The sequence below is a fragment of the Neomonachus schauinslandi genome, chromosome 4 (genome assembly GCF_002201575.2).
Source record: "Neomonachus schauinslandi chromosome 4, ASM220157v2, whole genome shotgun sequence".
NCBI classification, from domain to species: domain Eukaryota; kingdom Metazoa; phylum Chordata; class Mammalia; order Carnivora; family Phocidae; genus Neomonachus; species Neomonachus schauinslandi.
The window spans coordinates 162,104,689-162,119,472 of NC_058406.1; the positions used below are offsets into that span (position 1 = coordinate 162,104,689).

A 14,784-nucleotide genomic window follows, 5' to 3' on the forward strand; every position below is an offset into this window, starting at 1 on the left:
CCATAAGCACTCAACAACATTATTTCTCTTCTTTCAACAATTATAGCTTTTGGCAGACTACTAAAAGGCTGAAAATTCTTTAAAGATATAATTTCCATTTCTAGGGTATTTGGTTTTGACTAACCAACAACTCACGGATCCCTTGATGTTTATTAAGCCTCAGCAATTTGCATGTTGTCTTTATTCCTATTTGATTATCTTTAGTTATTTCTTTGTACATTTGTTTGTTGTTACTTTCATGAGAAAGGCATTGTGAGATCAATATATGGAATATAATCAAATGAAGCTGTTACAGGGGAGGGGATCAGAAAAAAGGGGAAAAAAAAAAAGATACCAAAGCATCATAGAGTCAACAATGATATCCTCAAAATTGTACCTGAGGAAAAAAACAGTAATGGCATGTTAATGTTTTTCCAAGGTCACAAGAAAATGTGTACTGCAAGGAACCTCACTATATTACTTTCTTCATCAGGGGATCTCAACATTTTGTTTTAACCCCACTCACCTGAGGGTAATACAGAGCATCATTACTGATCATGGTTGATTATTGCAGTCATCTTGTTTCGTGGGCAGAGTGGTGGGGCTGGAGGTGGGTAGGAGAGGATAGGCTCTTAGCAGGAGAGTGGAGGGTTTTTCAGTTTTACAAAACTTACCAGATCGTTTTTATTTGTCCTCACATAGTAGGAAGAAGGCAGGGTGCCTTTTAAACTATCATGGAGTAACATCAAAAAAATATGTATTGGATGAATAAAGGAATTTGGGATAAGGTGGCATACAGAGCCTAGACCATCATCCAAAGAGTTTTTCTACTAAGTTTCCAAGTAGTAAAAGATATAACTTGGTTTTCCTTTTACAGATGGGGGCAACAATATGGTGGTGAATCCCTTGTATGGTGTTTCACCCAGGCAAATGACATCAAGTGGTTTCAAATACTGTGACTGAACAGTGGGAAATTATCTTATTTTATCAGAAAAAAGAGAACAATATCTTTAAACAAACCTAAAGTTTCCCAGAACAAACAAAACCCAGGATTTCTTTTAGAAAGTAGTGCTCAGATTCAGTTGAGATTGCAATTTTACAGGATTGGAAAAGGTTAATATTTTATACATACAGAACTCTGTAGCCAAGCATAATAAAACAGTGAGTGCAAATTCAGAAAGGTATAGTAAAAGGCATGAAATAAAAACTATCCATCACTTTTTGAAATACAGTCTTTGTAGACTGATTAAAACACATGAAGAGAAAAATGTTACCTATGCATTGAGCATACCAATAATTGAGCTGGGATTCAAAGGGAGCTATCAAGAGTACTTGAGTACAATGCAGAGATACAAAAAAAAATGGCTTATAGCCAGAAATTTAGTTTGTAGGAGGGTTAATAATCCCCTAACTCCTTTTCTCTAAAACACCTGCTTGACTGGCAGTATTTAAATTCTGCAAAAAACTTCCTAAAGCTCTAAGTTCATTTTTCTCTGTTTTCTCAGTAATTTACCTTGACATTTTTAAATGATTGCCAAGCTACTGTTTATTTAAATAAGTACACTCTCTCAAACCTGACTTATATGTCCCTTCTTGATACTGGATTTAACTTATGATGCTTATTCTGTAACATTGTATTATTTCCATGGCAACTGTCTTGGTATAATAAACAAAGGAAGATGATTTCAGCTGCTTTGTCCTGTGAAGGAGCTGGATTTGAGATTGGAAAGCTTGATCTGAAAACAGCTAAAAAACAGAAATGATGGTGAAAACAATGAAATTCATTTTATTTCATGCCTTTGATTAAGAGGTAAATGCATTTACTTATGCAGAATAACCACAGTCCTACTCTCCTTGACTCACCCTAAACCTACCCCAATCAGTGCCACTGAAGTTCAGGCTGATTGGTTGCTTAGTACAATGCACTGTTCCTAATTGATAGTTCTAGTCTGTTCCAATGTTCTTTTGTCTGTTTTCAAAGCCCTAGGTACATCTGAACATATCTTAGCTAAATGCATTACCAGATGACAAATAATAAAACCATTTATTAGGAATCAACCTCTGTACTAATGGCATGCATATTTTTTGCTATTATTTTCATTATGAGGCTGAAATGGGGAAAAATTTATACACCATATACACAAAATAAATAGACATGTAGACTTTATAAAAACATAGAATTAGAAGTAATTTTAAAATCTATTTGCCTAATGTGACAATGACCTTTCCTCCCAGTTTCAAAAAGCTTTTAGGTACTGTCGGTCTATTGCAACTTCAATTAAATCTTACCCTCTCCTGAGACATGGCATCAAAATCTAATTCAGTTACAAGTAGCAATAACATTTAATTATCTCCTCCAGTTCTCTACACTGCCAAGTGATAGTATTTCCTGAGAGTCACAGATGTCACTGTTGTAAGCAAGGACCAATTTAGAGATATGTACAGAATATTATCACACTGGCTTATTCAATGCTTTCATTCTTTATGGCTCATATTTACATATAGCAAAAAAATGCTTCCAATGTAACCTGCTTCAAGTAAAAATATTGTTAGTATATTTTCCTGGGGAAAATTACTTAACCTCCCTGTGCCTCAGTGTCTTTATTCAAACCTCATAAGACCATACCAGGCATATGGTAAACACAGAGCAAATATTAGCTTTTATTATTACCTCAGGTAAAATATTTCTTATCTGGCACTAATAGGTACTCGGGGCCAGTCACCTTCTAATTAAGTAAAAATATATTAAGGTAAAAACCAAAATTAGTTTGTCTAATGACCAAGTTGATGAATTTCATACTTTTTAGTTTAGTATTAGCATTTATTTTTCTTTAAAATGCTGCTCAGAGCTCTAACCATCTCCTTTTTAAAGCATGTTTCCCAATATGTCTAGGTTAGTTTTATTAGATACAGATGAATGAAGGATGTGCTTGAGGTATTTCTGAACCTGGGCATATTCTCCATGAAACCAGGGAGAGGTCACTTAGAGGTTGCAGAGAAAGCAAGTTCCTCTGGTACTTTCGTGATTCTTTCTGGAGGAGACCCTCACTTTTGCAATTGCCTTAGGGACATGACCCTGGGACACAGATTCCAGTAAATATTTAACTTTTGGTCCCTCTTCTATAACTCAGCTCTCTCTAAAAAAGTCTCTATTTCTCTAAAGAAGTCCTCTATTTAAGACCGAAACTAACTTACCTTCTAACTTTCTAATTAGCAGGCAGATTTGGCCTTACAACAAGATTTATAGTCAGAGCATGAGGACATGTAAGGGGAATGAAGTGATTTTAAGAGTCTGCAATTTTAAGTCCTCATAAAAATTAAAAAAAAAATGTCCAAATGCATTTGAGATTCTAATAACATAGAAGATCATTTCCAAGTCTTGTGAGTGAATCACCATTATGGGTAGGTCACAGTCTACTCTAATAAGTTCATGATGATCACATGGTGAATTAACTTTATACAGTCTTATAAAGAATGAATGAGCACCGGTGATATGCCAAGTTTATGATAGACACTCCCATTTTCAATTTTTATAAATTTGTCTTTTTTTTGCTTCTATCATACTTATAAGCCTCCCCTTAGTAGACTTTTCAGGCACCTTCGTTGTTGGTTGGTTGGTTGGTTGATTTACTTATAAAACTTGAGCGGTTGTGTGTTAATATCTGCACAACAAATAAATTATAGACTAAAAACCAGTGTGATGGTCCAGGCTGAAATAGCAATTATAGTCCTTTATTTGTGTTAGGTTGAATACAGTACCTCTGAATCAGTACTTTGTTCATATAAATTAAAGTTAGTAAGTTGAAAATGTAAAAAAAAAAAAAGGAGCTTTGGCTATTATATATTCATTTCTTTATCAACTCAACAAATTTACTGAAAGCTTTCTATATGCTAAACATTGCTGTAGATAAAAAGGTAATTCAATACAGCAATACAAAACCTAGGAAGGGGAAATGTAATAAAAGCTCATGAAACCTGTAGTAAGGACATCTAACACATACTTTGAAGGTCAGGAAGGCTTCATATCAGGATGGAGAAATAAAATGTGTCTGAAAAATAAACTGGTTAGGCTAATGAGGGTAGGTGTAAGAGGGTCACATTCAGAATTTATTTTAAGGGCAATGGAGAACAATGGAAGGATTTTAAGTAAGAGAGTGATTCATCAAATTTGTATCATAGGAAGTTCATTCTGAATCTACTGTTTGGTTTGGGGAAGAGGGACAAGAATGGAGACCAGAGTCTGCTTGGGCTGTTAACAATAACACAGGTAAGGGATGATAGGTAACGGTGTCTTGATCTATGGTAAGATGACAGGAATGGAAGCTCAACAGATTAAAATGCAAAGCCTCTCCAACTACTAAAGAACACTTTCAGTGTTTTCTCACCATACCTTTGCCTTCACCTTCTTAGAAATAAATTATTTATTTGCTTGTGCCAACACAAGTGAAAGTTTGATGATTTGCATGGCTTAGAACCTCAATGGGTTCTTAACATCTTAAAGTGCAGAAGTGTAGGCATCTTTGGTAATGGTATATAGCATTGTGTTGCTGTGTTCTAGAGTGCACAAAGGAGAATGACAACAGGAGACACTAAGGCCAACCTAAGAAAGGACTTAAGCATTCAATTTTATCCAATAGGTGATAGGAAATCAGTTAGTGATTTAAGCAGGGAATAGACATGGTCTGGTCATTCTAAGGATAACTGGTGTCAACAGACTTTGGGGTGAGCCTCCCATGATACTCATCTTCTGGCATTTGTTTATGCTTTAGTGCAATTTCTCCCCTTGAGTTGAGTGGGAACTTGCTTCTCATTACTCCTGTGACTATATTTCATTATATAAAACTGAGTCTTGCTAATGACTCACTGGAGGGACTGTCCTTGTTGACTTGATGAAGTAAGTGGCCATGTTGGGGGAGTCCACATGGCAAGGAACTGTAGATGGCCTGTAGGAACTGGGCAAAGAACTAAAGCTCTCAGTCTTATACCTACAGGGAAACGCTTACATCCAGTAACCTTGTGCATTTGGAAAAGGGTCCTGAACCTCAGGTGAGAACTCAGCCAACTCCTTGAATGCAGCTCTTGAGACCCTAAGAAGAGGACCCAGTTCAGCTGTGCTAAGACTCCCCACCCACAGAAACCATAAGAAAGCAAATGTGCTGGTTTAAGTTGCTAAATTTGTGGTAATTTGTTACTTATCAATAAAAAAACAAATATAACTAGCAATGCTACTGAAAACATTAGATGAAATTTGGAAACAGAAAATCCAGCTAGAAGAGAGGAGATAATACAATGGAATTATACATGTAATTGCTAAGACATGAGCACTGGAATCAGAAAGAGCTGATTTTAAGGTCTTTATCAAGTTAGGCAATTAATCTAGCTACTTTATAAAATGGGAAAATCATATTCTCTCAAATGGTTTTTAAAAGGAATACGTGAAAGAAGAAAATATATATAGTTTGGCACAATGCCTAGCACGCATGATTATCATTGTGCTATTATATTAATCTGTATGAGGACCAATGAGAGCTGGATAAGCATAATGGTAGTGAAAACAGAAATGGTGGTAAGTCTGAGCAACAGCTTTAGGTGGTAGGTCTTAGTGACTATTACAATATGGATAGAGGGAAAGAGAGGGGGTGGTGAAAGATGACACAATTTCTAGCTTGGATGGCTGGCTGAGAATGATGCCATCACTGGAAATAAAGAGTGCAGAAGGAAGAACTGATTTGGCTGAGGAGATAATGAGTTCTGTTTGGCATGTGAAGTCGATGTGCCTGTGGGAGGACATCCATATGGAGAGGTCCAGTGTACAGCTGGGAATGCAGACTTGGTACTCAGAAGAGATCTGGGTATCTGGAAGGTTTTGGAGATGGTCTTCTGTTATCCAGAAATTACATCAGTGTTCACACACACACACACACACACCCTCCTGATACTCTTTCTGTAAAAACCTGAGAAATCTTTTCTCTTAGAAATAAGTATATTGTGTGCTACTTTAATGAAAAGAGCCCATCATTAAAAAACAAAACAAAACAAAACAAAACAAAACAAAACAGAGAATAGGTAAAGAATTTTTTTTTTCTTTCCTTAGAGGTGAATGACTGGTAAATTCCAAATGCAAAGGGGTTATTAAAGTTGACTAAGCTTGGTTAGTCTGTTGTAAAGTTTAGAAAACTATGGCCCCAGGGCCACATCCAGCTTGTTGCCTGCTTTGGTCAATAAAGTTCTACTGGAACACAGACACACCTGTTCATTCATATCTATTGATGCTTTCGAGACACAATGACAGTTTAGTAGTTGTGACCACAAGCTATAAATCCCCAAATATTTACTACCTGGCACTTTGTAGAAGAAAGTTTGCTCACCCCTGGTCTGTTCTATTAAAAAAAAAAAAAAAAGGGTAGTATTCCAAAATAGTTCAGCAGTGAATAAGATAATAAAGAAATTCCACCTGGAATATCACAGCACTGGTCTAAAAAGTTCAAGACTTGGTTTCTGGCATAACCTTCCACTCATTATTTTTAATCTTTCTAAGTGGCATTTTCTCAGCTGTTAAAGAGCAATAATACCTTCTTGGCTTACTTTGTAAGGTCACAATCAAGAAACTCAAAAACAAACAACAAACAAAAAACAAACTATAAAGCATGAACAGGTATAAGTTAGTATTATGGATTTTTACATTGTCAAATCAAGAGATCAATACACCCCAGTCATAATTAATAAGAAAAATATAAATATACATTTGTGTATATAATTTATCAGAGCACTTTTCTATCTAATATTTTCTGTTATCTTTACAAGAAATATTTGGTTGAGTAGAACTCATATTGCCACCATTCTTTCTAGAAAAGGGAAGTACAGAAAATTAAGGCATTTGCTTAGAGTCTCTCAGCTAATTAATGGTAGCATCTGAGAGCAAAGCAGGTCTCTTAAAAATAATTTGCTTTCTACATGGCTATATATCTACAATGCTGACTGACTTAATGAATAAGTCATATTTGATATACATATATGGGTATCTGATGTATACAATTTTAGCATAGAGAGCTTGGAGAGTGACATGAAATATACAGAATTTCTTCAAAGATAAATTACCTCTTCAAATGCATTTTTTCTATTTTTTAATTTTTTATATTTTTTTAATGTTAAGATTGTTCTAGATTTACAGAGATGTTACAGTGATAGTACAGAGGTCCCATATATGCTGCACCCTGTTTCCCCTACTGTTAACATTCATTTTCAGACTAAATAACAAATAACAATCAGCATATATCATCTAAAAAGTCAGAAAAGTGAGAAAAATGTGTAGATATATAATACAGAGTTATCATCTTTCTCATTTGACTTATGATTAAAGAAAGATGTTGTTACTTGTCCAAGGTCAGATAAAAAATCAATGACACGTAAAATTAGAAACAGAAGTAGATGTGTTAAATGGGGGACTATGAAGATGAATGAATTAATGTTTTTAAACTGACTTCAAAATATGTGGGCTTCCTAAAATGTGTGGACTCCTGCCTAAAGACAAGTCATTACTAACACTGAACTTGCTAATCTACTTTCCAAAATAATATGTTCTTTCATTAGCTCCTTGTTTATTTGCAGCATGACCTGGCATGATTTCTGGTATATTTGGAGGCTGAATACAGATATGCAAGTTTTTTCTTGATTTAGAGAGATGACAATGGGAATAGCAATGTTTTTTGTAATGTCAACTTTAGTAAAGGAAATCAGGTACTCATTTCTTGGCCCAAAACAGGGCAGTGTTTCTTATTTTCAAAGTAATCAATTCTCTTATGCATTTTTTTTTTTTTTTTGCTTTTGGCCATTTAAAAAGATGACCAGATTATCCATTTCCATAGAAACACAGCTCTCCAGGATAATCACTTAAATATAAAATATCTTCACTGAAATATCATTTTATCTGCTGATTATTTTTATCTCTTCCAAAATGTAAAACATAGTTATATGTTTGTTTTTAAGATAAAACTTTCATCTTGATCATTAAGTGGTAAATAAGACTGTATGTGTGAAATACTTAGCTACTGATAGCACATTAAACTTTTTCATCTCCTCCTTCTCTTCTCTTCCCTCTTCTGCTGGTTGGTAAAAATCAATCCTCACAACTCTTAGCCATCATGGTCCTTAGGATAACTGGATATATGTTTATGGAGAGAGTTTCAGGTACAAGAAAAAGAGACCGAGGTTCGTTATGGAATATCATGTGTTGAGCCGTGCATTAGGTGATTTACATGTCTTTCATTGCTTAGAGCTATATGTTATCTTGCAGCATAGATATGATTATTCATATTTTACATTTGAGAAAACTTGGCAGGAAAGAGATCTGAACAACTTCCCAAAGGTCAGCTTAGGAAAGGCTGGAGTGTAAATATTGGGAACAACTTCCCAAAGGTCAGCTTAGGAAAGGCTGGAGTCTGCAATGGAGGCCACCTCTTGGGGAGGAAAAGCCCTGCTTCTGAGATTTATACTCTGAGTTTCTATCAAGATTCTTCTCTTGCTCTACAAATTTCCCTTCACTTAAGTAATCCCTGATAAATGGGTCGTGGTCAAAGAAGTTTCCTCTGATTAAAATAGAGGACAACATAAGGAGTTCTCTGAAGCCGTGTATCAACTGTAATTAAGACCATATTTCCTCCCAACTTTATTGAGACCTCCAGTCAAAGACAGCAGTGTGCTATTCTGAATCGAGCACAAGCCTGGGACTCAACAATGTGACAGTCGTGGCTCTGCTCCTAAGTTTGCATTTTTTATAGACATTGTCACTTCACTGATAAAACAGTTATGCTAAGTTTACTTCCACAGTGCTGATGGATTTTTGGAATAAGACACTGCTTGATACAATCCTTTATAGATTGTAAGGACTATATTATGCTGTTATTGTATTTTAATAGTTTGTTAAAATATTACCTTAAAACATAAATGCAGAGGTTACTCAGAAAAGTTGTTTCAATGAAAATGTTATTTATTACTTGTCTAACATCCAGAATTAAGATAATTTTCACCAAATTCTACCAACAGAAACTGAAAGACTCCAGCCAATTTATATGCTAAAGAGAGTCAAAATTAAACATATATAAACAAAAAGTTTCTGTATTTAGTTTTGAATATCAGTTGTCTTATTGTCCAAAGAATCAGGCACCTTCTTATACAACCTATGTAAGAACCTATGTATACATAAGTTATTTTGGTAAATGTTAGTATTAGCTTTATTCTTGGCATAAAATTCAAAACCTCATCTATGGTTTGTTCTGGGAATGTATCCATCATTTGCAACCTTGTGCCAGGGAAAGACCATCTAGATTCCAAAAAGCTGAAACAGAAGCAAACTTTTGGAATACAATCTACTTACAATTTGGCCGCTATCTATAACATGAGCTTTCTATGAAGTTGGTAGTGCTAAGGACTAAAAGATGGTTTTTAAGCAAGTATGGACTAGAGAATTGGCATGAGAGATACATAAAATGAAAAGTACAAAAAAATCTAAAAAGAAATAAAAACAGTCCAAATAAACTAGCATTGCTAAAATTGGGTCTGTTCATATGAATGCTTACAAATAATTTGCATTTTATGTGATTAAAGATTGTGAACTTTGAAGAGATAACAAAATAAGAAATATATACATATGCATACATGGAACCAGAAATACAAAAAGGAACACATTTGTTTTAAAGCATAGGCAGAGTAGTGAAGAAAAGTTTAAAGAAAACCGGAGAAATAAAATTTTTAAAGTCATTATATTTGAAAGCATAGTTCTCTGAATCTGGTCACTTAAATGTATACCTACAGTGGAATTTATTAAACTCAACAGTCTTAATTGTAAATTTCAATAAGCTTAAAAGCAAGCAGAACTAATTTGAAAATGGGGGGAAAATTCCCATGGGCAATAATTTGCTTTCTATATTTGTCCACAGGGTGATTTTATCTCATTCTTCCCATTAAAGATTTAGGCACAAATAAACCCAGTCTGAAAGAAATACTTTATTGAAACAAAACTAACCTAAAGTTATTTTTTTTTGCAAAGTTAAATTTTCATAAATCTATTTATTAAAATTCATTGTAAATATGAACTAAACCTTAAAAATCTACATGCAAACAATTTCTTAATCCGTGTAACAGCCTTATATGTATTTGGTACCTTGAGAGAAAATATTCAAATTCACCTTCTCCTAGATCTTTTTGAGATAAAACCATCTAGTGAGAAAAAGCTGGGTTTTAGAATATGAAAAACGTCATACAAATCATGGTTCTGTCACTTATAACCTTTTTAAATTTTTTTTTAAGATTTTATTTATTTATTTGACAGAGAGAGACACAGCGAGAGAGGGAACACAAGCAGGGGGAGTGGGAGAGGGAGAAGCAGGCTTCCCTCAGAGCAGGGAGCCAGATGCGGGGCTTGATCCCAGGACCCTGGGATCATGACCCGAGCCAAAGGCAGACGCTTAACGACTGAGCCACCCAGGCGCCCCTGTCACTTATAACCTTCATGATCTTGGGCAAGTTATCTAAAATCTCTAAGGCTCAGATTCTTCTGATGAAAAATGGTGGTGGTGGGGGGTAGGATAACAACAGGATTATAATAAGGATTAAATGAGATGACTATATATGAAAGAACCTAGTAGACCCTCATAAAGGTTAGTGTTTTATAAAATGGAATTCATTCCCTACTATAATTGGTTTTATAAACTAGATTGATAGGCTGGATAGATACCAGGTTATACTCAATATAATAAGAGTTATAATAACATCTAAATTCTGAATCCTTCCTATATTCCAGGGATTATATTAGGTCTGCCTGGCATGGTTAATTAGTTTAATCCTCATAACTAACTCATAACAATGAACTAGGTACTACAGCTGTAACCATTTTACAGATGAGAAAAATGAAGTTTAGAAAAATGAATTAACCCAATATCAAGTGGCCACCATCTAAACCTAAACACTCAACAGCCCTCCCTTGAACTATTCCCAAGGTTCTCATTAGCTGGGTTTTGAAAATATGCACATCAAGCAAAAATGGAAATGGGGGCAATTCAGGTAAAGAGAGGAATTCGAAATTGGGCTATAGCAGGAAAAAAAATACAAACAAAACAAAACAACACAAAAACCCCAGAAAAATTTGCATTCTGTATAGCTTCCTGAAAAAGATGCTCTGAGAGTGTGACTGCTCATCACCTCCCAGCTTCAAGCCTCTGTGGTTGCTTGTGCTATTTCTATAAAAGTCCAGGATTTTAAAAAGAAACTTCATCAGTTACATATCATCTTGTCCGTTATATAACCCACAGAGGCTGTGAAAACAATCTCATCACTATAAAAGCCTTCAGACCCACATTAACCTGGAAGATCATATTTTTTCACTTGATTTGGGATCCACAGGAATACCCACATTTTATATACTGAATAATATACCGAGTAAGTCACAGAGGGCATCCTGCTCATTCTCATTTTCATCTGCAGGGCATTTTGCCTCCATAGAAAAGACAAGGTCTTAAACCACAGATCAAATCTCTAACAATTTGCCTGATTTTTTAGCATATTAAACTTACACAGGTCTGTGACCTACAATTAAATTTACAATTAAAGTAAATTCAAATTAAATGCTTTTGAGAGTTTTAACAGCTTTATAAAATAATTATAAAATGACCATTTGTATCTTGTTCTGTCATAAAAACAAGTACTGACAACCACTGAATGGCTAATGACCTGAAGAAGTTTTTGCCTCCTCATTTCCTACTTTAAATAGGAAATGACTTGGGGCACCTGGGTGGCTCAAACAGTTAAGCATCTGCCTTCAGCTCAGGTCATGATCCCAGGGTCCTGGGATCAAGTCCCACATCCAGCTCCACGCTCAGCTGGGAGCCTGCTTCTTCCTCTGCCTGCCACTCCTCCTGCTTGTGTTCTCTCTCTCTGACAAATAAATAAATAAAATCTTTAAAAAAATTAAAATAAATAGGAAATGACTTAAGTCTTAATCAAAAATCCTTCATTTTCCCTACAGAATTTTTTTTTCTTTTTATCAGCTAAAACACTCTTTTCCAAAGGTTGGGATGGTGGTTCTAAACTTGCAATATTTTAATTATTGTTATTCTTTATTTCACAACATAAAATGAATTGCTGTCTTAATTCATCTGCCATAATAGATTCATTTTTTAAAATTAATTAATTAATTTATTTATTTGAGAGAGAGAGAGAATGAGAGACAGAGAGCACGAGAGGGAAGAGGGCAGAGGGAGAAGCAGACCCCCCGCTGAGCAGGGAGCCCGATGCGGGACTCGATCCGGGGACTCCAGGATCATGACCTGAGCCGAAGGCAGTCGCTTAACCGACTGAGCCACCCAGGCACCCCTAGATTCATTTTTATTGATTATACATATTGAGTCAATACATGCTGCGATAGCCCTTAAATTATCCATTATTTATTTGACACATTTTCCTTCATAGTCATCTTTTATGAATATGAATCCTAAATTATAAAATATTGCCAAAATTTCAATCATAAGTCATGGGAAATCATCTATCAACAGAATATAAGAATATAATTTTCTGTAAACTCTGAAAATATGATTATCTATCTCTCTATGTATCTATCTGTCATCTATCATCTATTTATATATCTATTGATTCTTATTCCCATCATCTGAAAAGAAATTTAGAAGCATGGTTGCTTAAATGGAGCAGTTGAGAAGTTAATTGAGGTACACCAGATTGCCAAGTGGAAAAAAAAATTGAAATAACTAATACGAAATAAATGAAGATATTCAACAGATTATAAAAGAATGAAGGGTGTGTAACCATGCAACTCCATGGACAGTGACTACACATACAAGCAAATGAAAGCAGCTGACCACGTACCCACACACCTTGGCAGAGGTGCACTCCACACTCGTCGGCCACCACCAAGACAGATGATCTCTGATGTCCCTTCCAGTCGGTAACCTGATGAGCACGAGAAGGTCAGAGTGTCGCCAACCCCAAAGTTGAACCCAATTCGGTTACCATACTGAGGAATTCCAGGATCTTCACAAGGTTCGAGGTTATATTCTGTAAATGAGATGGGGAGGAGGACAAAGAAAATGATAGTATTCACTTTTAAGGGTATTTTACTATTGTGTGCAAACTGGATGCTATTGGGCTACAGTTAGACATTTAAAAAGTGAGGATATGCATAATTATGGGAACATGCTAATGACACACATACTTTTCTTCTTTTGTGAAAGATCAAATAACTTAATGAGTACTTTTATGTGTGAAATTCAATACAGATGAGAAAATGTCACCTTCTGAGTGATAAATTGAAAATGTAGCTATTTATCTCATATTCTTTCTTCTGCATTAGAAACATTTCCATTTCACCAGTTTTGACTTATAATAATAGCATAATAGATGCATATTTTCAAACACAAAATAACATTTGGATGAAATCATTTGCACTTTAGAAATGCATTTTACTTAATGGTTTTAATCTAAATGACAAAGGCTCTTGTGCCTCTCATCTACAAGGAGTTCAATTAATCCATATTCTGAAAAACACATGACTTCAAAGGTAATGGTTTAGGTAAGACTGAAGTGCCCACACACTGAAAATTGTTACATTATAGATTTATACAAGAAAATTTCCCCAAGCAATGAATGAACACCATGAAAATGAACAGCTAAACGGTCTTCAGGATATAAGAGAGTACAGTTGATTAAACAACAATATTAGAATTTATATACCATCCTAAGAAGAAGTAGCTTAGCTAAAACTATTCTCAGAGCATGCACTTACCTTGTAATTCCAACAGAGAACAAAAGGGATTGTTCCATGTTAATGAGCTATTATTTTATTGTTTAAAAAATTTATTAGGACATACTTTTGTTCGAAATTGGGCTATAGCAGTAACCATTTATGAAATGGTTATGAAAACCATATATGAAACAAAACTAACCTAAAGTTATTTTTTTTGCAAAGTTAAATTTTCATAAATCTATTTATTAAAATTCATTGTAAATATGAACTAAACCTTAAAAATCTACATGCAAACGTGTTTTGTCATACTTTAAAAATTGACTTTTTTGGGATGCCTAGGTGGCTCAGTTGGTTAAGCATCTGCCTTTGGCTCCAGTCATGATCCCATGCTCTGGTCATGATCAGCAGGGAACCTGCTTCTCCCTCTGCACCTCCCCCTGCTTGTGCGCTCTCTCTCTCTCTCTCTGACAAATAAATAAATAAAATCTTTAAAAAAAAATTGACTTTTTCTTACTAAAGCTTTTTAAATTTATTTTCTTACCAGAGAATGTAATATTGAATCCTTCATATGATATTGAAAAATCGGAAATGAAGCGCAGTTGAGCTCTGAAATTTCCATAGAGACCAGCATTGATTGTTGAAGGAAGTTCTGAACCAGTAAGGCGCGCCAGTGGTTGGGTAAAACTACCATTCTCAGTGATCAGTAAATAGTCGTGATGGTCTTCCAAATGGAAGGTATGAAAATTGAACTGCACGCCTATGAAGAAAAAGAAGAAAATTAGACTCACAAAGTATATCTGTAAACCACAGAAATTTACCAAAGTAACTAAAATCGGGACTCTCCTTGTAATTAAATTCTCTGGAAATGAAAAGCATTTTTTATTTTTATTTTACTATGTTATGTTAATCACCATATATTACATCATTAGTTTTTGATGTAGTGTTCCATGATTCATTGTTTGTGTATAACACCCAGTGCTCCATTCAATAAGTGCTTGCCCTCTTTAATACCCATCACCAGGCTAACCCATCCCCCCACCCCCCTCCCCTCTAGA

The 14,784-nt window shown here is 35.0% G+C and overlaps 1 protein-coding gene across 3 annotated transcripts in view; it reads right to left on the reverse strand.

Moving 5' to 3' along the window:
• The window catches only part of CSMD3 (CUB and Sushi multiple domains 3), a 1,204,765-nt gene that overhangs the window by 352,379 nt on the left and 837,602 nt on the right, over positions 1-14,784 (reverse strand). For all 3 annotated transcript variants that reach the window (XM_044914284.1, XM_021688378.1, XM_021688377.1), the window contains 2 exons: positions 14,271-14,486; positions 12,853-13,041 (listed from right to left, as the gene is read on the reverse strand). In XM_044914284.1, the coding sequence (XP_044770219.1) occupies positions 12,853-13,041; positions 14,271-14,486 (405 nt within the window). The remainder of the gene's footprint in view (positions 1-12,852; positions 13,042-14,270; positions 14,487-14,784) is intronic.